This window comes from Paecilomyces variotii (assembly GCF_004022145.1).
Source record: "Paecilomyces variotii strain CBS 101075 chromosome Unknown C8Q69scaffold_2, whole genome shotgun sequence".
In the NCBI taxonomy this organism is placed as follows: Eukaryota; Fungi; Ascomycota; class Eurotiomycetes; order Eurotiales; family Thermoascaceae; genus Paecilomyces; species Paecilomyces variotii.
Window position 1 is genome coordinate 373,281 of NW_021167141.1, and position 25,588 is coordinate 398,868.

The window sequence follows — 25,588 nt, forward strand, 5'->3', positions numbered from 1 at the left end:
TAATCAGTCTAGACCCATGGACCCTTCTTTTACATGCACGTGGATGGAGACTGCTGCCTTTCCATGGCCATGCGTCTATCCGGAAGCGTTCGTTCCGCAGCAATCGTTATTGACGGTATAGAACAGACAGTCCCCACGTGGGGGCCTGAAAGCTGGGAAGAAGAGAAGACGCAGTTTTGGATACGTATGAAGCTGAAAATTGGGGCTATCCTATCGGAGCTGTTGGGATGTTCTTTTCTGTCCTTGAAAGACTGTATATAAAGATGGTACGGTACCTGTGTAGTAGTGTAGTTTGATTGTCCTATCAATTGCTTCTGAAACATCTTTCTTTTCTGCTTTCAAGAAATATCTACAGCTTCGAACTCAGGACATAATCATAATGGCTCTAAGTTATCTCCGTCAAGCGCCTCATCTTTCTTATCCTCTCAAACGTGCCTTTAGCTTCAAGAGAGGAGTGAAGAAGGACACTTACGACAATGCAGCGCTACCGCCAATTACCGAGAAGTCTCCTGTCCAGGAGACTACATCCAAGATACTAGGCTCTACTCCCACTTCGGAGGTTAGAAATGAAGACGATGCTGTGCCAGAGGGCATGATGCGGATACCGGATCTGTTCGTCTCGTGGGCCGCTCAGAAACCTCGAGTCAATCCGTTCTACGAAGAAGTGAAGCCGCAGGTGGAGGAGTGGTTTAAAGTGTATGATTATGAGTATCCTTTTCTTTTTTATTTTTCTCTTCGGATCATTTCTTGTTTTGTGTAATGGGTCAATGGATAGATGGGCAAGGGGCTAATTCTAAGTGTGGTTGGAAAAGGAAATGCAAGCTCGATGGCGCTCAATACAACAAATTCGTCGCTGCAGACCTGTGTTGGTTCGCTGCTGTATGGGCCCCTGATGCCGATAAGGAAGCTTTTCGTCTCGCGTGCCATTGGGTCGGATGGGTAGGTACCTCTTTTCTTTTCCGTACTTGGCTCTGCCATTGATTGAGGTTGTTATATGCTGACAGAGGGGATCGGAAGGTTTTTGTCTTCGACGACCGTAGGAATAAGACTGTCCCATACACATTCGATGATTCAATTCGCTCATACCAGAAACAGGCATCGACGAAGGAGTGTTGAAATACAAAACAGACATCGTGAGAGAGGAAATCGACACCGCTCTGTCTCGTCTGAGTCCCGATCCAGCACCTTATTCAGAAGAGCAAGGGGAGATGTTGACCTTTGACTTGATATGCCAGGAGATCAAGAAGGTAGCACGATCAATTTCCAGAGGACCGAGGTTATATATGAGTTCAAGCTGACTTGCTTCTTTCTTTCTCTTTTCCCATAATAGTGCTCTAAAGGTGAGTCTAAGATTACTTACTTACTACCAACCCAATCTGAAAACTAAACTCAACATAAAACAGGTCTTCAGGAGAGATTCCTCAAGAAACATCTATTCTACATGAACGAAGTCCTCGAACAGACTGAGCCTGAAGCAATCAAGGCTTCTCATGACCTGGAGTCTTTTATCGACCACCATAGAGGCTCTGTTGGGATTTATCCGATTTATCCCATACTAGAGTAAGTAGCAGCGGTCATCAAATTATTATATCCAACCTGTCAAAATTAACATGGCATATATCGCAGATACTGCAACAACCTCAACCTGCCAGACTACGTATTTGAATCTGCTTCTATACAGAAACTCGAAGCGTTAGCTGCGGAGATCGTTCTGCTGTAAGATACCTATGCTTTTAGACTATCCCGTTCTATAGCCGCATACTAACACAGGATAATAGAACGAATGATTCAATGTCCTACCTCAAAGAAGCAGTACGTTACCATATTAACCCCTCCCCCAACCCCTTTCCACCCACTTCAGAAAGGACAGACCAGTACTGACTAACTCAAACCAGGTCAACGGCGACGAACACAACCTCATCATGCTCCTCCGCCAACAAGGCCTGTCCCAAGAAGCAGCCTACCAACGCCTAGGCGAGGAAATCACCCGTCGATACCAAGAATGGTACGTTGCGCTGGTGGAACTGCCGCTGTGGGGAGAAGAGATCGATACGCAAGTGCAGAGATACGTGGCTGCGTTGCAGGAAACGGTTCTTGCGAATTTGAATTGGAGGTTTGTTATTGCCTTTCTGTATATTTTTTTTATGTCTAGTTACTTGAAGGGTATGACGGTTGCTGATGTTGTGTTTGTTTCCTAGTTTCCACACGAAACGCTACTTTGGAAAGGGAAATGAGATCGCGAGGAAACAGAGGTTGATTAAGCTTATTCCTTGAGGAGGGAGTAGAATGGTTTCTCAGATACTAGAAATTGCCTAATTGCCTTTCCTCCTTTCTTCTCGTCTTTGTGTCGGATTGGGAATTATATATATATGTCTATTTTATATACGAATGAGAAGATCAGATATATAGATTGTCGAATATAATGAGGGAAAGCTTCTTGATTTAAGTTTTAGTATCTATCCCCCCCTCTCTCTCTCCTAACCTATAAGATGGGGGAAATACAGCAGTACCCTAGAAATTACATTCTCATATCCTCTTCGAACAGAACCAACGACAACAATAATAGGATTAAGCAAGCAACTACATGCTAGAAAGGGAATTCCCGTCAAATTCTATTCAAGGTCGGGTATACAAACAAAGCTACACAATGAAATGCTTAACTTCCTATAGGGATTTTCCCTTCGTGTCTACCAAACATTCAACACGACCTTTGAGTGTCTCTACAGTTAATTATTTGGTAGGAAAATACCGTCCTGACTGGCAATAACGAGAAACAACAAGCAAGATAAGGGCATATTCACTTAATCGATATATATTCTCAACAGAGTCATATTTTCGTATATGAAACCAGAATAGACATACCTAATCTCATTCTATACAACACCTAGTCCCAGCCTTCTCCCTAACCTCATGCACAACAAACCAACCCGCCCCCTCCACCCCTCCGACACCACCCTCCCTATCCACACGATCCGCATCGCCATCTATACCATCGGTCTATTCCTCTCCTCCGACACGCGCAGCGGGAGTCACGTCTCGATCTACCTCCTCCCAGGCACCGGGACATCTATCAGACTCGACATGTTCCAGGCCGACTTGACCGATACATTGGGCACGTATCGGGTGCGGTGGTGCGAGTATGAGCTTTCGAAGAGGGCGGTGAGGATGTGGGATTTGATGCCTGTGCAGGGGTTAGTTGTGGGGGATGTGTTGGGGATGATGGTGGAGAGGGAAAGGGGGGGGGGGGGGCGGTATAGGTTGGCGAGGAATGGGGTGGGGTGTAGGTTTTGGGTGTATGTGTGCTACCTACTTACTTACTATACTGTGTTCTTGGTTCTGGTTTTTTTGTGGTTGTTGTTGTTGATTTTCTTTTGGGACTATAAGAGAGAAACAAGGAGTATCGATACTGTAACTAATGAAATGTATGTATTGGGTCTGACATAGAAAAACCATCCTCACCGATATAGAGAAATACAACTACATATCATCACCACATAAGTCCACTCAGTCCTGCATTCGTGAAGGAGTTCCTTACGGTACAATTATTCGAAATCCGCGGAGCCGGTCCTTGATGAGATTGTTCAGGGGACGTTTCTATCTGAGAAGCAGGTTTGCGATGGACCGATGGCAAGCTGTGAAGATTTAGGATGTGGCGTGTCGTGTTATGCAGGACTGGAGTTTTAGTTTCTTACTTTGGAGTACGGAGTAGATATGGCGAGTTTGGTTGGTAACTACCCCGGGTTTCGAATGGTTTGTATGTACATTTTTGGCATGATGGTTGTATGGGATATTGTTTGAATGGGTATGCTTATGCTGTTTGAGAGATTAACTTGCAAGGAAGGAATATGGAATTATCCAGGAAGAATCTCCTTCGTCAAATGGGAGTACTATTTTGCTAGACGGTAGGATGTCTTTCCGATTGGACACTTCAAGTACGTTTCTTGCAAATGCCAACTCGGAGTTAGTTACACATCTCAACTGCCTATTCTGATAGCTATCAAATCAACCCTCCAGAAAAACTGCCATAACGAATCGACCAATTAATCAATTGCTTCTTCCATGCTTATCTAACGGTCGAGGTGAGAAACAATCGGATGTTTTAGGCGGACAATATACTCACGTGATCGCAGCCACCTGGATGCCGGCGACCACACCTTTTTGGTTATAGATCGGATACCATTTCCATTTCCGGCGAGACATCGCAGCATCAGGTTCCATCGAACGCCATTTCTGATCCAACTGCTCGAAGAACCGTATTGCTCGGGACTTGCCACTTTGTCATGGTCTTCCACCGCCTACACCACCATTGGCGTGTTGTCGCTCGCCGCCTGCAGGAATGTTAGAGCGGCAATGGCCGACTACGGTGAAGAGATTTGCGCTCATACTGCTCCCCCTCCATTGGACATGGGGAATTAGGCGTTCGTCCAGTTTTCGCCCGACGGCCGTCCTTCGGATCTCGCAAAGTCTAGCCAGCCGTCGAAGTGTCTGGATTTGGACCTTTGCTGGGTTCATCGAATGAGCTGGGGTAGGGTGAATACTAATAGCTGTGGATTATTCCAGCGTTGACGTGGAAGCCAGTCATTTCAAAGCAGTTGCAAAGGACCTGTTTTTCCAGCGAGGATTCAAACGGTTTCAAGGATGATCCTGGAGTCGAGAACCTCAGAAGGACATGTTCGCTACAGGGAAGTCACCCGGAGTGTATGGATGGAGGATAGGTCTCCTGCAGGAACGTGTTCATTCCCGCGGTTCAACTATCCGTCCCGTCGCATGGGTTGTAGTATTCATGACGGACGTTAGAGCCGAGTTGCAGCCATCTCGTAAACCGATGTCTTACTATGTTGGAAAGTAGAGATATGCGAATCCCGCAAGAGTATACTAATTACCGTTCACACGCGGAAGTCTAAGGCAAGAGCCCGGGATTGACAGACCTGGTAGAAAGCACATGCCTCAGGTCTGAGAGGTCATAAAAATTGTAATTGAGCGTCAACCAAGGTTGACAGCATTCGGATGTCGACTGTGGACGGTATCCGAAATCGCCCGTCGGCCGACTTGCCCTCCCACGGAGGCCAGAGGCAATACCGTTGATGATTCCGAGGGCTCTTACAAAGAACACTGGTGGCAGCGTTAGACCTGGAAAAGTCGTCCTGTGGTTCCAGTTGCAGGCTGAAGCCATGATACAACATGGTGGCAACGGAGACGATCGTCCATGGAGCTTTACGAGAGAGAAGAAGCAAAGAGGAAACGGCAGAGAGGGTCCAGAGGCAGCTGCGCCTCAGACACTCTGGATATGATTCCATATCCCCGTCAAAATGGCTAGAGGAAGTGTCTGGCTCGAGAGTATTCTAGGATCATGAAGAATGCAGCGGGGACACACGCAACACCGCAATGATCAGAAGGGCAAGCAATGTGATGATCGAAGCCGATGCGCTTGTTCATTCGATCTTATTGTACGCCGTTCCGCCAGGGCCACACCCTATGGCGATTAAAGACCGACCGGGCCATCGTCCACGCCCATCGAGAGGGGGCTCCCGTCCAGCCTGCTCCACGTCGCAGTGGGTATGCGAACGCGACTGACTCCAGACTGCAGAGGGATGCTTGAGTTTGCAAGAAGAGCAAAATCGCGCAGTGGACGCCTGCGAGAAGAATCTGAGGCGGGGAGATCTAGACCGGGTATGGTGGAGAGTGGCCGTTAGGGCTGGCGACCTGTGCTGGAGCGCCAAGCAGATGTTGAAGTTCGTGGCTTTTGCAGACCAGCAAATAATTGCTCTGGAGTCTGCAGATTCTTCACGGTTTGCACAGTTGCAGAGACTGACTTATCGATACGGGCTTGGTCAGTGCCAGATACACGTGGCGCGAAGGCGATTGTCGGCCTGTGAGTAACGATAGTAATTCCAGCCCAGGGACATTGGCCAGGGAGTGGTCTTGCTTCTCGGTACTGTTGCCGGGATCCAGGAAGCTGGGCAATAGAAAACTCTGAAGGAAGGGGGGATTCTTGCCGTCGAGATGATGAATATGGCCGGAGTTGGTATAGAGTAGTCCAGAGTGAGTCCACAGAAAGGGATCCGATACTCTATTTCGCATTGAGAATCTGGTTCAATCGCCTTGAGTGGAACTGTTCAACTGAACTGAACCGAACCAACATGATCCCCGGGAAGCGCCCGATGGAAACTCGCGGGCCTTAATTGCTCTAGCGCAGGCACAGGCGAGTCGTGCCTGGAGCCAACGCACGGTACCTTTGGCTGCGTGTCGGCGCTAATATTAGAGGGTTTCGACTTTCTACCAATTGCGCCACGTTCAGGATATCCACGGCACAATGAGGGCGTCTCCAGGACGGTGTGATATCCCAGGTGTTCATGATTCCAACATCGAGCACTGCGGGTGATCAGGGAGATAGAGTCGGTATAGAGGACACAGCCGAGCAGAGAAGACTTCCAGAGTTGATCCAGGGAATAATAATAATAATAATAATTACCATTAATAATGAACAAGGATGAAACGAAACAAAGCTCCTGGTTCGGGCCCCAATGGATGTGCTCCATCCAGCCCCAATATAATCCCATGGACCAGACACGCTTGTGCCTGTGCCACTTCCTCCACTCTCTGCGCCATCCCGTTCTTTTCTCCATCCTCTCTCTCTCTCTCTCTCTCTCTCGCGTTCCCTACTTAAGCGTCCGGATCCCACAGGAGCCTCTCTCCTTCTTTCTTGCTCCCCATCCAGACAGTCATTCCCTTGTCAATCCTTTGACCGTTTCTTCATTTCACTCCCTTTCGGGTGCACTGCTATCAGTCCTTTCCTGCTGTGCAGAACTTCAGTCCCTCAGTCCTGCTTGCATCTATCTCTATTGATTCTTGAGTCGCTTGGTTCGATTCGATCTCATTCCCTCACATCACCACTACGCATTGCACCTTTCTTTGAAGAAACCGTCAGCTCTTCTCTCTACCAAACACAATGGCTCCTGTCTCCAAGTCTCTCGCCCTTGCTGGCGCCCTCTTCTCTGTCCTCAGCACCGCTCTCCCTCTGAACAAGCGTGCCGTCGTTTGGGAGACCGTCACTGATGTCGTCTGGACCACCGTCGACACCACCATCACCATCGCCCCTGGACAGACCTTCAGCACCCCGACGCCCTCCGCTGGTGACTTCGTCGAGCTGACCGTCACTGCGGAGGCTTCTGCCACTTCCTCCGTGGCCGCCAGCTCCAGCTCCAGCTCTGCTGCTCCGGTCCAGACTGCTACTTCCAGCCAGGCTCCTGAGGAGTCCTCCTCTGTGGCCCCCGCTCCTTCGACCACTGCGGCTCCCTCGACTACTGCGGCCCCGGCCCCAGCTCCCACCACTTCTTCCGTCGAGACTCCCGCTCCTCAGCCCACTACCTCTTCGACTACCTCCTCCTCGACCACCTCCAGCGCTCCCGCTGCCTCCAGCAGCTCTAGCTCCAGCAGCGGCAGCAGCGGCTACAGTGGCCAGTGTGACGAGAGCTCGCCTTGCTCCGGTGACGGTACCTACTACGACACTGCCACCCTCGTTACCAACCCCAGCTCTTGCGGCACCACCAACGACGGCCTCACCGAGAACGTTCTGGCCCTCCCCGTTGGCCTGATGAGCGAGGAGTACTGTGGCAAGACCGTCACCGTCAGCTACAACGGCAAGACCGCTCAGGGTACCGTCGTCGACAAGTGCATGGGATGCGAGGGCGACTCCATCGACCTGTCCCGTCACTTCTTCTCCTCTCTGGCTGACCTCGCCGAGGGCCGTCTCACCGACGTCAAGTGGTACATCAACTAAGATCGACTCTGTGGACGGATCGGTCTGGTACCTAGCTCGTAGACATGAACCTGGACGGGCTGGGCCGGTATAGGACATTTTCATTCAACACTTTTACTCTTCGTCTTCTACTCGAAGTTCCCCAAGTTGGGACTTCGCGGCGATCACAGTCCGGGCTCGATGGCTCAGGACCGGGATCTTTTCTTTCCGTGTGAATAGACTTTCATTCGATTTTTTTGTCATCTATTAACAGAAACAAAAACGGAAGCATCTGGATTGATGCGACGAGAGACGTATACACGTCGTCTCGCAGTTTTCACTTTTTCGGGCTCTTCTTCGCTTCTTCTGTCATTCTTTTCTAGGACATGTTGAACATGGCCGGAACATAGAAAAAGTGCCCTGCAAGATCGGGACACAGGCGCAACGAAACGGGTTACCGGGAAATGGGATTCGGGAACTTTTCTCCCAGTGGAGAATGGACCCGAGGGCAATGTCAAATGTTCAAATATGTCTTAGGCTGTTCTAACGAAGCATACGAGAGAAAAATTGTATCTGATTTGACCAGAGTGCTTTTTCTAGTAGGCTATTCACGTCGATCGTCGTAACACCGGGCGTCAAGTTTTCTGTAGATATCCCGCCCTGCGCTTCTGGCAACGATAGTCAGGAACCGGGCCTGCCGATCGGCGGCAACTCGGAGGGGCTTTCGAACAGTGCGTCAGCCCTCTCAGGCTTTCATTCAGCCCAGCTAAACACCCCCTTAAAAGGCATATCATAAATGAGAAAATGACCGGTCTTAGCTAGGTACTTTCTATATTTACCCACACCCCTTTTTTTTCATCTGAATTCGATATATGTATACGTCACGTCATCTAACTAGGTTTCTTGTTCGCGAATAATGAGCCAGGAGTCGAAATAAAGATCTGTCACATTCCATTCTATGGATTAAAGTATAACGTTGTCTGCAGGTATATTGATAAGATAGAATAAATGCCAAGTGGAATATTGATAGGTTGACTAGCTGATCAACTCGTCTTGTCTTGTCTTGTCTTGTATAGCGATGCGCTCTCTATGGGTTTTGATTTTCTGTAGAGTATTACTGTACTTAATTACATCCTAGGTACTTGGAGAAGTGTATATCGTTAATAATAATAATAGTGTAATAACTAGTCACCTAGCTAGGATATAATCCTTCTTATTATTGTACATGTGTTGGATTTTCTCGAGGCTGAGGCGCAGGGCCGCGTAAGTAACAATAATTCCTGCTTGCTATAAGCCTAAGGTTAAGGGAGGCTAAGCTTCCCAGTCAGGAACCGCATCGCGCGCCGGTGTTTCGGGGAGAAAGTTTATTATACCGTACCATACGTTAACTATTCCAGGCGATAGGTAATTGGCTTTGGTTTTGTTTGATTTGATTTGCTATGTGTTATTTATCATATTAGAGGTGTGATTGGGTTTATAGTAGATAGTACTCTGGTTCAGATTCGATTTTTTTGGTATATCTGAAGAGTAAATGGGGTAATTTAGGTCGTTGTTTTGATGCGATATGTCGCTGGTTAAAGAAAGGACTACAGTACATACTGATAGGAGATGGGCATAATTATCTTGTAAGTCTAGAATAGTCCGTGTGATAATAGTTAGTTATTTACGCTGTATTTTCTCGAAACCGGCTGGCTGGCTAGCTGGCTATCCCCAAATCTTCATCCAATCTGACTTAAAACCTCGTTGTTTGCTGTCGCTCGTTCCTCTGGGCTGGACATTAACGTCCTTTGAAGTATAATATCTAGGATAGTCACGCTCTTATCTTACTATGTATCTTTACATATGCCGTCTTTCTGCCGCTGTACTCATATGCATGTACACCCCGCTTGAAATAATCCTCAAAGAGACCAACAAAACAAGTTGATTATTCTTTGACTCTCCTCTTTCTTCGAAAATAAAATACTCTCACCGTGCCTCCCACTTACTTAAGTTATCCCATCACTTAACAGTCCAATGGCATCCGCCTCGCCTGCTTAGAAGACGTATCATCTACCGTAGCAAGAGTCGCGTCAAATAGCGATCGCGAGACGAAGATATGCGCCTCAGTGGGTATGATTTCGTGACCTTTTTTTTTTCTTTTCCGAACCATACTGGCGCATCTCCATGAGAAGAAACGCCAGGTAGGTAGGAGAGGTAGTCGCATGCATAACTACCTAAGCTCCGCGCAGGGCTTACTGAACTTTTCGTAGAAACTTTTCTTCGATGGAGATGCTATCGAAGCTAGTCAGCTGGGATCCGTATCAAGAATGTTTTTTCAAGATGGAGATCTAACTAAAACTCGCTATTAGTATACATCTTCCAGTGCTTGTGAGCTTTACTAGTAACAATATGAGAGGTAGTTAGTTATATATGCAGAGATCAGCATAGAGTTCTACTCGATTATTAAACTCGTTTTACGATGAATACTTATACGTCAACAGCAAGGATAAGCTAAGCAATAATAATAGAGCATGTTATGCTAGCGATGTGACCAGTTCCTATTCCGTGGGATGGTGGGAAAGTTGAAAGATAATAGACATCAGTTCGTTTATGTTGCTGTATCTGTTCATATAGTGAGATATGAGCTGTGAGATTGCAGCAGCATATAGAGTGTAATCAGATGCATTTTTGGTCAGGTCTGTTTTTCCAAACACAAGTACGACCACATAATCTGAAAGAGGTAGTTGCTTGGATGATTTCCTCAAAGATCTCGAATTGATGCAGGGTGTAACGGATCGTAAGTGTATCTAGCTACTAAAAGAGTTTAGTAATCCTAGAGGATCGCTCAATATTTTAACTTCTGACATGTATCCCGTTGGGGATCACCTCTTTCGGGATATCGAACGAATTCAAATGTCAAGTGGGCCTATGCATAGAAAAGCCCAACATCATTAGGCGTTAGCCATGAGAGAGATATTTCGACGTGAGTCTTCTTTTTCACTGCTGGTCAGGTAAGTATACCATTTCACCAGACATGCAGCCCGTCTACCGTACTGCATTTGATGCGGTGAACAAGTAGCCGGAACTCAGCGGTGAACACAATCAATCTCCTCTCGCGTCAGTGGCTGAAGTCAATCATCTATTGCCACGAAAATCAGCATCGGCTCGACATGGATCTTTAATAATATGGCTTAGTAGAGAGATGAGAGATAAGAAGTGAAAAGTTTTTAAAGAAAAATTTTCCTTCCACATTCTGTTTCCAACGTTGCAGTGCGCAGTGTGCAGCTGTCCTGATCCCTGTACGCCTCGGGGCGTCAAATTTGTCAATGAGCCACTCGTGCTTACTTTCCCTTCGCGGTAACTACACGAGCAGTTGCGTAATATTGGCTGTCAAAAGTCTCCATTATTATTATTATTGTCGAACGGTCGACGCTAATTGATCAATTAATCGCTGGAAGAGGGATGGCAGCCACGTGAGATTTGCTCCAACTTGCTCCAACTTACTCCAACTCGGTATACGACCGACGGGTTGAAGTTTATTCTTCGAGATCATCTCCGCAACCAGGAGGTTCCTGTTGAGCGTAGCGAGGGGGAATGCCACGCGGACCACTCCTATGTGGGGGATGACAGCTCGTCGAACGCAATTCTGACGATGAACGATTATCTTGCAACGAGACGATCTGGTATTACCGGTCCACGCACTGGTGAAGCTCTTTCAAGATTTTTAGAGTATCCCTGCGGTAGACATGCCCGCCGTGCCTGTCATGTTCAAAACGCTTCTTCGCTGACGGGTTGCTTCGAATGGACAATGCGTGATGTGTCCCTTCTCCAGCCAGTCGCGGGGTGTTCGGATACGCGGCCATCTGGGGGATACAACCCTCCTCTCTCTCACTGGCCAAGAGGATACTGATCCCGAAAGCACTGCCGTGTTCCCTGGTTGCGAGTCGAACAAACTTCGCCATCTCGCGTGCTGCTAACGTTGCGGCGCTTGTTTCTCCACCGGTAGAAATTTTTTGCACGTTCAGGGCAGAGTCCGTGCGAGCAAAGGAGGAAAAGAGCGAGAGGCAAAACCAGAGGTTCGTTCATCGAGAACCAGCATGCTGGGTGGTCAGGAACACCAACAAGAGTATCACTGATGATCTATCCGACGGGAGGAATAGATACATCACTTCTGTAACGAAACCGGTTTTTTTTGGCTGGGAAGAACAATCCTATCCTACTCTAGAATACTGTGCTTTACTCGACGAGTATATACCATAGAGAAGCGCCGGTAACGGGCCCAACACGGGCGCCATCCGCGGTTCTCCGTCACATCGACAGTCCCCGACAGCCATTCTGCATTCGTACAAATAAGACACCGACGAGAAATCAGTTACTACTACTACTATCAAATTCTCTCTTGACAAACTCAGATATCGGCCGTGCGGGACCCGACCAACTGGAGAGTCGTCGCTAACCCGCCCTGGACAACGGACGACCCACGCACCACACTGCTTAGGCATGGGGTACTCTACAAGACATTCCGATCTGATATTATTATTATTATGGATTCCGTCGTCGCCTTCTGCTGACCAGAACTCTGCCTCGAGGGTTTCTTGCTCCTCTTGCACCGGGTTCCAGGCAGACGACCGTCAATATCGTTGCACTGCCTGTTCTTTTCTCTGCCCTGTGTTGCACTGACATCTCAAGCTTCGATAGAATCTGATTGATCTCACGCGACCTCGGCCATTCTTCGCCTCGGATTCCTTCGCGCGGAGACCATGGAGACTTTGTTGTTCCGATCTGATAGCAAAATAGATCTATGGCGGATGAGAACAAAGTAGTCCTGGTTTTCAGTCGAGCAGCTCGCGCTGGGGGTTTACCCCGCGGGCACTGTGTCTCTGTCGATCAAACATGCAGAGCCGCAGAGCCGCCGTTCTGGTGGTGTCGATTATACTCTTTGCCATTGCTACGGTCATTGTTGTATTGCGCTTCATATCAAGGATCGCTATTGTCAAGAAGGTCCTGTTGCATGATTACTTGATGCTGCTAGCATGGGTAAGTGCAGAGCTTCCGTACAACCGCTCCGCGTTTGCGACTGACTCGTGGAAAGGTGCTCGACCTTGGTTTTTCGGTCTCCCTCTTCGTCGCGACCTCGAAAGGGTTAGGTCTTCACGAGAAAGATGTCAACCCGGCTGATCAGCCCGTTCTTAACCGGGCGGAATACACCTTCACGGTGCTCTATGTAAGTAATGCAACCAGAAGCGACCACAGAATCCCACACTGGCGTATACTGAACGAACGCTCTTTCCTTTTAGAACCCGGTATTAATGGCGATGAAAACATCAATCCTCGTCTTCTACCTCACCCTGACTAGAACAGACAAATTCTTTCGGTGGGCCAATTATGTGACCCTGGGTGTGGTGAACATCGCGGGCTTTGCGTTGACGTTTGTCAACCTCTTTCAGTGCCGTCCGGTGGGCGCAGCTTTCACCTATCCAGTACCAGCTCATGCGACATGTACGGACATCGTCACTCTGTACCTCTCGTCTGCTCCCGTCAATATCATCACGGACCTCCTGATCCTCGTTCTCCCCATGCCTATATTGACGAGGATGCGCCTCCCACAGAAACAGAAGATCATTTTGGTGCTCACCTTCAGTTTCGGCTTCTTCGTCGCAGTCGTGGATGTGATTCGAATCGCTTATCTGCAGAACGCCTCGACATCCCGCTTCTTGGCGTATAAAGCGTACGACACTTCCTATAACAATTCTGTGGAGTATTCCGACTTCACCTGGTACGCTTCTCTGGCGTTTATGTGGTCTGCTATCGAAGTCAACGTTGGTATGATATGCGCCTGCGTCCCGAGTCTTAAGCCCCTCGTATCTCGGATATTTCCCAGAATGCTTCGCGACACCGACGAAGTTACCTATGATGGTTCGGTCGAGCCTCCCAGACCATCCGCGGACATGGCTGCCACGACCCCTTCTCCTCCGGGCCCAAGAGCTATGGCACCTGGTTTGCGTAACTCCGGTTCCGGCGTCACTGGCAGTGGAAGTGGGAGCAGAACTGGAACGGGATGGAGCGGCGACGATACGATCAGGAACAGCTCCGCAGGGCAGAGTACATTTATGGAATTTCTGCTGTCTTCACAGCGAAGGGAAAATGTTGAAGAAGCAGACACGACGAATGCCGGTGGCACCGTGCAGCGGCACATTCATTTCTTCGATTTCGTCAATGTGAATCAACCGAAGAGCATGCTGAAGATGACCAATAAAGAGTCCATACTTCCCATCGCATCGACCACGATCCTTTTTTTCCTATTGGGTTTCGCGTACGGCCTATTGGATATCTTGAACGACCAGTTCCAGAAGGTCATCGAGTTGGACTCATGGAGCTCACAGGGCATGCATGGCGCCTACTACGGCGGTTATTTGGTCGGTCCGTTCCTCGTCGGTTATCCGGTTCTTACGAAATGGGGCTTCAAGCCAACCTTCATGACGGGCTTGTTCATCTACGCCTGCGGGAGTCTGATCTTCTGGCCTTCTGCTGTCCTGACCTCGTTTTCGGCCTACATAGTATCCAACTTCGTCGTGGGTTGTGGACTTGCCGTTCTGGAGACCGCAGCGAATCCGTTCATCTCGCTCTGTGGGCCACAGGAGAACTCCGAAATCCGATTGAACATATCCCAAGGTGTTCAGGCTATTGGCAGCGTGGTTTCTCCGCTGCTTGCCAAGAAGGTGCTCTTCAAGCAGGTTAAGGATGCGCCAAGCTTTGTGGATGTTCAGTGGACCTACTTGGCCATTGCCCTCTTTGATATGCTCCTGGCAGTGGTCTTTTACTATATGCCTATCCCGGAAGCATCCGACGAGGACCTGAAAGAACTAGCTTATCAGCGCCACGATGATAACTCTGCCAAGGTTGGGCCGATTCCTGTCGTTTGGCTCACCTTCGGACTGGGTGTGTTCTCGATGTTCTGCTATGTCGGTGGCCAGGAGACAGTCTCTACCAACCTCGAACCTCTTGTGGATTACTTGAAACCCAAATCTTCCAGTCTCAGTTCTTTTGAATATCTCACAATCGGTCATACAGTGTTCGCAGTCGGGCGCTTCCTGACAGCATTTGCTCAGTGGATCCTCAAACCTCGCTGGATCCTTCTTGTCGCATATATCGGCATGATCGTATTTTCGATTCTCTGCATGAACGTTTCAGGTTATGCAGGCATTGCCATGGCATTGATGGTGTATGTTTTCGAAAGCGGCGTCTTCAGCATCATCTTTGCAATCTCTCTGCGCGGCACCGCTCAATACACCAAGACCGCAGCAGTCATAATGACCGCTGCCATCAGCGGTGGAAGCGTCTTCCCTTTCCCACAATACGCCGCTTCTAGGGCGCGCGGTGTCCAATACTCGTTCTGTGTCACCGTCGCTGTTTTCTGTGCGGGCGCGATCTTCCCATTGTACCTGAATCTGGTCCCAGCAGCCCGCAAGCAAGTCGATCCGGTGCCTAACGAATACTTGCGTCGACATCATCCGCTACGACATCTTCAAAAACAAGACATCGTCGGTGAAAAGGACGACTCCCCTCGCGGTGGAGTAGCATCCCGACGAGGCAGCGGCAACTCGAATCTATTTGCCGATTGTCAAAGACCAGCAGCCAGCCATCGACGCGATTACACGAGCATGACCGGCTCTACCAGCACTGGTGGCATCATGCACGAACTCGCACCATGGCCAAACACATAAAATCCCTCAAACATCCTTCTACATTTCTCATTTTCCCTATCTCTTCCTTGCACTTTTTTCTCTTTTCTTATCCATTGATACCCCCTATCTCGTTAGATGTCCCACACCTGACATTAAACTCTCTTATCCACAGCAGAAAACTGCATCTGCGCTTTCAGATACCAACGGTCTATCTATCCCATTTATCTTCTCATACTACCTTTTAATCTATCAGATCCTTTTTGTGACTTTTATAATGTAGATACTCTTCTTTCTTCCTTTCTTTCTTCCTTTCTTTCTTCCTTTCTTTCTTCCTTTCTTTCTTCCTTTCTTTCTTCCTTTCTTTCTTCCTTTCTTTCTTCCTTTCTTTCTTCTTTTCTTTTCTTTTTTTGTGACGATACACTTCATTTTTTCCACACCCATACATACTTTAGTTATAATATGTGTAGTTATGTTTTTTTTTCCTTTCAAGCGACGGCGTTACCATTAGACAACAATTTTCGCATCCTATCCACTTGCATTGGGAGAAAAGCTTTTTTTCTAATTTTTTTTTATTTTGGGTCCTTCTCCAAATTAAAAGTTACGTGACATGCGGGGGGGAACTAGAAGACAAGTTTTTTTTTTTTGTTTTTCTCTTTTTTAGAATCATTTTTAGTCAAGGGACTTACTTCTCTTTACATTCTATCAAGTATATAGAGTACATACATGGTTATCATATTCTTATTCGCTGTTTTATAGAATAGATGCTTCGCATAATATATCGGTGCAATACATATCTATGTCCTGTCTTGCTATATAACTTGTAAGCGTTAACTACCGTGAGTAATTAGTTAAGTGTTGTTGTTGTTGGGATTCCTGGGGCGGGATACCACATGACTTGCACGAAGGCTGCGTTGTCGCTGGATATGGCTGAGACGTCGGAATGGATCTACAACCACTTAATATCATTACTATCGGTCTTCACGTTCTACCAGGAAAAAAAAAAGATCGAGTTTATGATCGTAATCATCTATATTCATTTTTCATTCCGTAGCTAACCGAAAGGCCAAAATATATCGCTAGAAGTACCAATGCCAAAACACACGGCTCCACGCCAACAGGAGGTATATATAGTCCATGAAAGAGATATGTCTATATCTCTATATTGAGAAAGAAGAGAAAAAAAAAAATATGTATCAAGTCAAGAAGGGAAGAGAGGGATCAGCAAACCAGTGCTGTTCGGATGGCCCTCACCACCAGTCACCGTGGTCGTGCATGGCGGCAGCGACCTTCTTGAAACCAGCAATGTTGCTACCGGCAACGAGGGAGGGGAGGACACCCTCGGCAGGGGTGACGTACTCCTTGGCGGTGTTGAGACCGTTGTAGAAGCAGTCCTCCATGATGGACTTGAGCTTGTTGTCGACCTCCTCCTCGGTCCAGCTGAGGCGGGCGGAGTTCTGGGCCATCTCGAGACCGGAGACGGCGACACCACCGGCGTTGGCGGCCTTACCGGGGGCGTACCAGATGGCATCGGCACCCTTGTTAGCCTCACGGTGAGCCTCGAAGACGTCGATGGCCTCCTGGGTGGAACCCATGTTGGAACCCTCGGCGATGAACTTGGCACCAGCGGCGATCAGGGCCTTGGCCTCCTCGCCAGAGACCTCGTTCTGGGTGGCACAGGGGAGGGCGACGTCGACCTTGCCGACGTGGACCCAGGGGCGGGCACCCTCGAGGTACTTGAACTTGGCCTTGAAGGCGTCAGTGGTGGCCAGCTCGGTGAGCTGCTTGCGGTCAACCTTGACCTGGGCGACCTGGGCGATCTCCTCGGGAGTGAAGCCAGCCTCACCCGTGGCGACCAGAGCGCCCTTGGAGTCAGACAGGGAGAGGACGGTACCGCCGAGCTCGATGACCTTGAGGGCAGCGTACTGGGCGACGTTGCCAGAGCCAGAGATGGCGACACGCTTGCCCTTGAAGGACTCCTTGCCGCCAGAGACGTACTGGATCATGTGCTGGACGTAGTAGACCAGACCGTAACCGGTGGCCTCGGGACGGATGAGAGAACCACCCCAGCTGCCACCCTTACCGGTGAGGACACCCTCCCACTGGTTGCGGATCTTCTTGTACTGGCCGAACATGTAACCGACCTCACGGCCGGTGACACCGATATCACCGGCGGGCACGTCAGTGTCGGCACCGATGTGCTTGCACAGCTCGGTCATGAAGGAGACACAGAAGCGGCGGATCTCGTTGTCGGACTTGCCCTTGGGGTCGAAGTCGGAACCACCCTTACCACCACCCATGCTGAGGCCGGTCAGGGCATTCTTGAAGATCTGCTCGAAACCGAGGAACTTGAGGATGGACAGGTTGACTGTAAGAGCGGGGGAGTTAGCCGGGAGAGCGGGAGCGCGGAATTGTGACAGAAAAAAAACTTACCAGAGGGGTGGAAACGGAGACCACCCTTGTAGGGACCCAGGGCAGAGTTGAACTGGACACGGAAACCGCGGTTGACCTGGAGCTGACCCTTGTCGTCCTCCCAGACGACACGGAACTGGACGACACGCTCGGGGATGGAGACGACCTTGAGGGCCTGGCGGTACTCCGGGTTCTTCTGGAAGAGGGTAGAGTTCTCGAGGGTCGAGGCGAGCTCTATACGGGGAGATTGTCAGCGTCTGGCTCGTCATTGCATCTCTGTTCACTTCTTCATCGTGGGGGAGAGTGGGGGGTGGCTCTGGGGGAGGGGGGGTAAATGTGATTGAAAAAAAGAGACGAAAAGAACAGGATAACCACATACCGTTGTAGGCCTGCTCGAATTCGGGCTCGTGAGGAAGGTTCGACATTTTGACGATTGAAGAAAAGTCTTTTTTTAAAATTGAAGGGGGAAAAAAGAGCTCAATGGAGAGGTATGTATAAAAAAGTCAAGGACGATCACGAGGGAGAATACCAACGTATATTCTTTCCAGACAAGACAAGACAGAACAGACCAGAGACTCGACCACGACAGAAAGAAGCAATCCGAGATGAAGAAGAAAGAGAAGAAAAGAAGGGAAAAAAGGAGGGGGCGTCTGGCGGGGAAAGAAGGGATTTTATGGGCGGGCAGAGGGGGTTTCCGTCGACGAAAAGAATAAGGTAAAGCAATGCTCGGGTCGTCCGCCGGCTGCTCACCGCCCGCCCATCCCGAGCGTCTGGCTGGCTGGCTGGCTGGCCAGTTCTGCCCCGACATCGCCCGTTGGCCGGGCTCGCCACCGGAGCCGGAAAGGCCAGATCGGGCAGGTTTCTCCGTCCGACGTCGGACGGCGCGACTCATGGCCTTCTGTCACTGTTTGCGGTCTTCCCACTCGCTCGGGCTGCTTCTTATCTGGCCACCCCAGAAGCTGCCGAAATCGCACGGAGAATGCCCCCTCCTCCCCGCATTCAATGAAGGAAATTTGGTCTCGTGTCCGGGGAGGGCACGTGCGTCTCCGGTTTAGCGTCCAGCCTTACGGGATTCAATTTTGTATTATCCAACTGATAACTGGTTCACTTGCAGCACACACTTTGCTCTCGAAACTTGAACAGTGAATATCTGGATTCGATACTATTAATGTAACTCAACACGAAGAAGACGTCGAAAATAGGGCACAGATGAATTTATACCCAACAAGGATCAACGACTGTTGATATGGTAGTTTCTATGGAAATACGCTCGCAAGCATCTTTGAAAAGGTATAAGGAATTCTGTTCTGCTGGCTTGAAACAAATAATACAATGACTTGTCAGCGCTCACGGCTTCAATGGAGGCGAGCTGCAAAACGCCACTACTATTCTATGTACAGGTGGTGGCAGTGCTCCAGGCAGCAGTCGTTCAGGATGACGTCCATGGGCATAAATAGTCAATAAATTTCATCCCCTCTAGCTCTTTAAGCAATCAAGCTCTCAGTCCCGTATCAGATGCTATTTCAACATCCTTCCTTCCGTGGTCTTCGATCCTGACATAAATTGACGGTGAGATATGAGATGAGATTAGGCTGAGTCTATTGTTGGCACGGCGTGAACGACGGAAAAAGTAATGTACGTCTCTATTATTTGTTCCCTATTCTACTCGATACATTCTGCCGTGTGACAGAGAGTGTGGTTCCCGTGTCCCAGCACAAATACAAGGTCTTGATAACATTGTTCATGGCGCGTCGACCGGGTCCCAATCTGTATTTGTTAGTTAGTATGTACGCACCTTGCAGACAAAACAGGACGACCGAATACTTACCCGTCACAAGGTATTCATCCAACCCATCCAGGGTCTTCATGTCAGCCTCGTCAATCTCAAATCCGCCCACATCCGCGTTCGAAATGATCCGCTCCTTCGACGTGCTCTTCGGCAGCGGCACGTATCCATGCTGCAGACTCCATCGCACCAGCAGCTGGGCCCAAGTGCATCCATACTTCTTCGACAGCGCGACAACGGTCGGGTGACTCTTGCGATACGCACGTGCCAGTGGCGCATACGCTTCCACCACGATGTTGTTCTCTTGACAGAATGAAGTGATATCGGTGCGAGTATTGAACGGATGCACCTCAATCTGGTTGACCGCAGGACGGATGCGAGGGCTCGATCCAAGCAGCTCCTTCAGATGTCGGACACCAAAGTTGCTGACCCCTCCCGTGCGGATTTCATTATCCAGAATGGCATCCTCAATAGCGCGCCAGGCCTCAAGTCGCTGAGCCTTTCCGCCATAGGGACTGTGGATGAGGAAGAGATCAATGTAGTCCAGCCCTGAAACACTCAAAGACTTCTTGATCGACCGACGGGTGGCGTCGTAGCCATTGTTGGAAGCCAGCTTCGTTGTGAAGAAGATATCCTCCCGCGTCAGTCCATTGGGCTTGTTCTTCTCTTTCTCGAGGAAGGACAGGATGGCACGGCCGACCTCCCTCTCATTGTGGTACATCTGAGCACTATCGACCCTGTTTCATCATTCCAGCATTGAAGCCTCAGAGTCAGCTTGTTTGATCCGACAAGAGGATCCGATCTGGTCTAGCGAGACTGGACACACCCTCGATATCCGGCCTACGCAATGGAACCGTCAGCTGGTCTGGTCCACAGTGGTGAAACATTGACTATCCAGATGACCAGCAACTCACCTCTAGGGCCCATTTGACTGCATTCTCGGTCTCCTTCCCAGAGGTCATGTAGACTCCTAGCTGGATCTGCGGCATGAACGCGCCATTGGGAAGCTATACGAAACAGGCAATCGCAGACGGTGTCAGCAACCATGAACCGATGGATCAATTGACCCTCAAGAATGAGAAAGTGCTAGAATTAGGGATGGAGATCCAGTTCTGACCTTGATCTTCGTCGACAGGGAAAATACGTTCTTGGGAGACGCCATGCTGACCAATCGGACTGGAAGCGCAGGATCCGAGGCTGAAGATAGCACCGAGATTCTTCGTATCCCGATGATCAACAATGAATGAACAGAAACTTTACGCGAAAGCTCAGAGCTCGGTGTATCTCGTTGACGACGGTAGGTAGTTGCTGGTGTTCAAGTCTGCCGGATTCCTGGGCTACGGGATCTATGACGCATGGTCACGGGCCGAAAGAGGAGGGGAACAAGAGTGGGGCGTTCAAGCCACAGTTCTGGGCCCGACACGGGAGGCTACAGTAATCGTACTCCCAAGTTACTATGAGAACTGCCAGAATGATCGATTTCCATCAGCATTACTCACCAGGACTTGACTGATCACAATGGATGATATTGCGGTGTCGCAATTTTGAGACTAAATAGTTCTGTCGATCAACTACATGATTCTCCCCATTCTTCTGGTGTCTGAGTGTCTGTGGACCTGTCTGTTCCCAGTGCAGCAAAAGCCTCATCAAGGTCTCGGGGTCCGGCGGAAGCTGTGGCTAGAGCAACACCAGTGGCTGATGATGATGGCTGCAGGTCCAAATACTTACTAGTAAGCTATGGCGGTGCCAACCTGCATGGGCCAAAATTCCAGGATGCGGATCGGATCGACTAGCCACAGTGGCTTCATAGTAAGCTAGAGGATTCTAACTAATGTGTGGCTGTAACTAGTTCTGCATCGCTATGTGGCTGGTGCGATCTTCTTCTGTTTCGCACAGGGCACTATCGATATTCTCCCAGTCGGTGTCTCCGCCGCACCCTCTTGAGATGAGACAAACCAGAGTAAGCTGCTTACGTGCCCTATACTGCATTGTGAAGTAAGTCTTTGCATTTGGCCCCTTACATGCCTTTTGTGGCAGCAATATCTTTTTCCCTGTTGTGGCACATTCAGTGAACGTGGTCTGCATCTGGCTAGGTAAAGTTCCAAGCTACAGCTGAAAACTTTGACGGCTCGAGTATTCAAGCCACAGCTGCACGGATGATCGATGGGACTAGTACTGCAGATGCGGCTACAGCATCGTGGTGAGCCGCCAAAGGTGCATCATGTTGTCGATAGCTGTGGAGAATTAGGGCCACACAGGTCTGGCGTTCTATTTTGCTTCAGGAATCAGTACTGAGCATACTCAATTAATAATTTAGACTAAGGTTCGGCTATCGCTCTGCATGAAACTAGTTGAGTTTAAAAAAAAAAACTCTTGATTGCTGGCTTGCGATATCGTTTCCAAAACGGGTAAATAGTGGTCGACTCGGGTCCTGGGAGCAAAACACAGACCATGACCATCGACAAAACATGCAAGCAGCAGTTTAGTCATGGGGCTTCTTTTTGTTTTTGTCTCTTCTTTTTTCTCTTGCAGGGGTTCGGTGATGGCGACAGCTGACTGATAGGTCCCCTACATTGTGTAACTAACTTACTTGCCAGTATACCGCTCAACGCCCGCGGGATAAGCTGGAGAAGGATCGAGTAGTAATAAATAGCATTCCTTACTTGAAAGATCGAGATGCAGAAAGAAATTTTGAGTGGCAAGCCGCTTAACCCCTGAGGATGCTCAGATTAGCGCTCACACCAGAAAAAAAAAGATAAAAATTCTACAGCAGCTGAAACCGAACTGTGGCGAGTGCCGCCAACGCGATGCGGTTCCTGGACATGCGATGCGGCCTTTTGCGTCCGCTGTCAAAGCAAGTCGTAGGTATGCGGAGGATGCACGGAGTTAGTTTCCGCAGAATAAACTGCCCTATCTGGAATAGCATCTCAACCACATAAAGTGTTCTTTGTGAAATGATTTCCATTATTTTTATTATCATACTCATTGTAGATTACCGGTTCGGTGGAGAACACTAGGCCACAGGGGAAAAAAAAAATTAAAAATTAAAAAGCTCAGGATGCGTTTCCCGTAATGGGAGAAACCGATTGGCCAATGTAGCCAGTACATCTAACTTAGAGTCCTAGACCAACTCGAGAGAGCCAAAAAAAAATAAAAATAATGTTGGATCCCCCTTGGTGGACTTCATGGGATAGACCGGGTGAGAGATGAGCGGGACTGCTTGTCCCGCTCAACGGACGGCACGACTCTTACCTGGTCGAGTAAAGAGTCCACCGTCCAGATCTGCCCGGGCTTCTCCAGCAAGCGTGGAGATCTGGCGAACTGACTCCTCTCCCATGCTCCGCCTCTGGGGATCCTCGTGTTGGACCAATCTATTCAATCTGGTTCAATCTGGCCCCATACCTGTCTTCCCGGCGATTCTGCGGCAGGAAAAACATGGCGGATCTGCTGGTCGTCTCCCCTGTACATGCCAGACAAGACGTTCGCGGACGTCAGCCCTTGACCCAACTGCCGTCAAAGTGTCACGGCCCCGACCGTTTGCTGGCAGCTGAAGCGCACCATTGAACCCTGTAGATCCCACAGCAACCAGGGACACAGTTCTCGCGAACACACAGACATGCTACAGTACTATCTATCTACTACCTACGGGTGGCATTCGCTTTCGGTCTGCTTGGCCCTCAGCGGGCGGGCGATCCATTCGTGGGTGTCATTGAACTAGCCCGCTAGGGACATTATTGAGGCTGTCACTGCTTCTCAAGATCAATGCTTTCCAAGAAACGGCGGGTCGCCAATTAATTGTCTCTTACTCACGGCCGGTGGGCTGCAGAATTCCTCAGTAACGCCGGGTCGTCCATGAAGAGCGGTCTCGGTCCGTCGTTTCGTTCCACGCCGGAAGGGCCATGCAAACGCCGTCGCTCAGAGTCCGAATTCGTCCTTGCTGTCCCCCTATGGTGCAGGTCATACTTACTACTACTATGACTATCTACTACTACGACTAGTGGAAAGGGCCCGTCTGTGGACGCTGCGAGTTGGGAATCGCAAGGACGATGATCATCATGGATCTCTGCCCGGCGTGAAGCAGGGGTCATTTGCAGCCCACTGCGGATTGCCATCTGCCCTCCAGATCGATCCGGTCAGAAAGAAAAAAGATCGTCCCCGAACAAGCAGAAGGGTACCGGCGCTGTGGGAATGGCGAAACCTCTAGCTTGGCGAATCCGCGGCCGGAATCCTATCCCCATTCCCCTAGCCCTGTGCAAGCCACAGCTGCACGGATGATATCGATCTGGCGATGAAGGCCCGATCGTCCCAGGGTCCACTCGGTCGAAGGACTGGGCGATGGGGAAGACCAGCATCATCTTTGCCATCGTTGCTTCTTTCCCCATCAGCCTGTCTGATTCGCAGCAGCGCCAGATCTACTCTAGAGTGGCCTCTCTACACTAGTTTGTAAAGCTAGCTGACCCGGATGGCATGCACTGCAGTTCGCTTCTATTCAGCTCCGCAGAGCCTGCTCCTCCTTGTTAAAAACCATCTGGGATGCGATGCGATGTCCGGGCTTCATAAGTTCTATTGTTTCCCCCATCGAACTCCCTTCTTGGTCCCTCATCATCTTTCCTTCCTGGCCCTCATGCGACGTCTCCTTCTTAACGTGGACCGTCGCCCCTTTCCGATTCGGACGGCTTCCGGTAGCAGATATCCATGAATGATCCCCGCCCCAACAGACAGTCGAATTTCTCAGTTAGAAATATTTTGCGCCCATCTTCTTCTACTCGGTCTTCGACCCTGTCTCGACGGGATAGGCTCTCTCTCCTGATCCGTCGCGGTAGAGCCTACTTTTCGCGCAAGTAACTGGCTCCTGCCCTCCTACTTTGGTTTTGCTGCTATATACATACAACAACCCTACCCTCCTGTCCTTCGTCTCCACCTGCCAGTCGTACGGGCGGAATCGCTGAGATCTGTATCCAGCAGACGTCCCGCAGAGCGGCCGCAATATCCCTCCAACCCCCTAATGAGTGCCCCTCCGCCATTCGACCCCGCGACGATGGTCGGGCTGTCGGAAGCATCTCAAGGAATGGATGATGCCAATTTCGATATCTTCGAATGGTACCCTCGCTATCAGAGTTGCCAGCGATACTTCCTGGATCATGCACAGCACAGCGTTCCGGTGCAGGCCCTCTCGGCGTTCTTGAACATTCAATTACCTCTCCAGAGACAGCCGAATCCAGTCTTCAACTCTTCCACCACAGCATCGGCATCTGCTGCTTCTCCTCTGCCTCCCTCCGTTTCACTGATTCCTTACCTTCGACGCCTGGTAGCGACCGGGATGGATTTTCCTGGCATTCTACATGGGTTCTTTGGTGATGACTGGGCCGCGGGCATCGGTCCCCTTCACGAGCAAGAACGTCGCAATTATCTTTTTGCGGCAAAGAGTGGTGGATGGGCTGCTGTCAAAAAGGATTATGATATACCTCCTCTGGAGACCGTCCCCTTCCTACGCCCACTACAGGGACCCGCAGATGCTGAAATCGAGGCGGCAGAGAGGAGCTGGAGCGAATGGCTTGCCATGGAGGATTGGATGGTAGGACCGCGGGCGCCTGATGTCCTCCGCGATTCATCTTCGCAGATTTCTCGATCACGAGGTTCAAGAGCATGAAACGTGAATCTCGAGCTTTCCATCTCCTTGACCACGGACAACAATTACAGAGCGGTCCGGCGTTTGGTGCGTTCAAAACGCCATGTTTGCTACGAGACAACGAGTATCTGGAATTCATCAACGGCGCTGTGAATGAGATATCATGCATTTCTTATTTCTATTTTTATTTATTTTTTACACCTTGTGTGGCAGCATTGGCGGCCATGAAAATGATCCAGAATCCACGGCGCTGGAACTCCTTACTTGTCCATGGGGCATTTTCTTGGAGCAGTTGAGAGACTATAACATTCATGAGTTTTCATTACATATCATGATTTCCACTTTCCTTGGTATCCACAAAG

At 49.6% G+C, this 25,588-nt stretch overlaps 6 protein-coding genes across 6 annotated transcripts; 4 read left to right on the forward strand and 2 right to left on the reverse strand.

The window, feature by feature from the left end:
- Nucleotides 1-232: 232 nt before the first annotated feature.
- On the forward strand, nucleotides 233-2,446 carry C8Q69DRAFT_455252 (isoprenoid synthase domain-containing protein). Its single transcript, XM_028629761.1, has 10 exons — nucleotides 233-696; nucleotides 813-939; nucleotides 1,018-1,036; nucleotides 1,096-1,247; nucleotides 1,331-1,340; nucleotides 1,404-1,560; nucleotides 1,627-1,716; nucleotides 1,779-1,812; nucleotides 1,896-2,113; nucleotides 2,199-2,446. The coding sequence occupies exons 1-10, from the start codon at nucleotides 380-382 to the stop codon at nucleotides 2,272-2,274; spliced, it is 1,200 nt and encodes a 399-aa protein (XP_028487032.1). The 5' UTR covers nucleotides 233-379; the 3' UTR covers nucleotides 2,275-2,446.
- A 4,503-nt stretch (nucleotides 2,447-6,949) lies between these two features.
- Nucleotides 6,950-7,780, forward strand: C8Q69DRAFT_504056 (allergen Asp F7; the record flags this gene model as incomplete). Its single annotated transcript, XM_028632558.1, has 1 exon — nucleotides 6,950-7,780. One exon carries the CDS (start codon nucleotides 6,950-6,952, stop codon nucleotides 7,778-7,780), a length of 831 nt encoding a protein of 276 aa, XP_028487033.1.
- Nucleotides 7,781-12,504: 4,724 nt separating this feature from the next.
- C8Q69DRAFT_134199 (putative MFS transporter) lies at nucleotides 12,505-15,542 on the forward strand. Its single transcript, XM_028625341.1, has 3 exons — nucleotides 12,505-12,754; nucleotides 12,810-12,941; nucleotides 13,015-15,542. The coding sequence occupies exons 1-3, from the start codon at nucleotides 12,611-12,613 to the stop codon at nucleotides 15,439-15,441; spliced, it is 2,703 nt and encodes a 900-aa protein (XP_028487034.1). The 5' UTR covers nucleotides 12,505-12,610; the 3' UTR covers nucleotides 15,442-15,542.
- Nucleotides 15,543-16,412: 870 nt separating this feature from the next.
- Nucleotides 16,413-17,851, reverse strand: C8Q69DRAFT_455262 (glutamate dehydrogenase). The gene has a single exon (XM_028629762.1). The coding sequence runs from the start codon at nucleotides 17,697-17,699 to the stop codon at nucleotides 16,650-16,652; it is 1,050 nt and encodes a 349-aa protein (XP_028487035.1). The 5' UTR covers nucleotides 17,700-17,851; the 3' UTR covers nucleotides 16,413-16,649.
- A 1,393-nt stretch (nucleotides 17,852-19,244) lies between these two features.
- On the reverse strand, nucleotides 19,245-21,100 carry C8Q69DRAFT_134233 (putative aldo-keto reductase). Its single transcript, XM_028625343.1, has 5 exons — nucleotides 20,715-21,100; nucleotides 20,512-20,604; nucleotides 20,424-20,437; nucleotides 19,640-20,334; nucleotides 19,245-19,578 (listed from the first exon to the last, which is right to left on the reverse strand). Exons 1-5 carry the CDS (start codon nucleotides 20,757-20,759, stop codon nucleotides 19,553-19,555), a joined length of 873 nt encoding a protein of 290 aa, XP_028487036.1. The 5' UTR covers nucleotides 20,760-21,100; the 3' UTR covers nucleotides 19,245-19,552.
- Nucleotides 21,101-24,155: 3,055 nt separating this feature from the next.
- C8Q69DRAFT_134227 (hypothetical protein) lies at nucleotides 24,156-25,401 on the forward strand. Its single transcript, XM_028625342.1, has one exon. The coding sequence runs from the start codon at nucleotides 24,603-24,605 to the stop codon at nucleotides 25,245-25,247; it is 645 nt and encodes a 214-aa protein (XP_028487037.1). The 5' UTR covers nucleotides 24,156-24,602; the 3' UTR covers nucleotides 25,248-25,401.
- The last annotated feature ends 187 nt before the right edge of the window (nucleotides 25,402-25,588 follow it).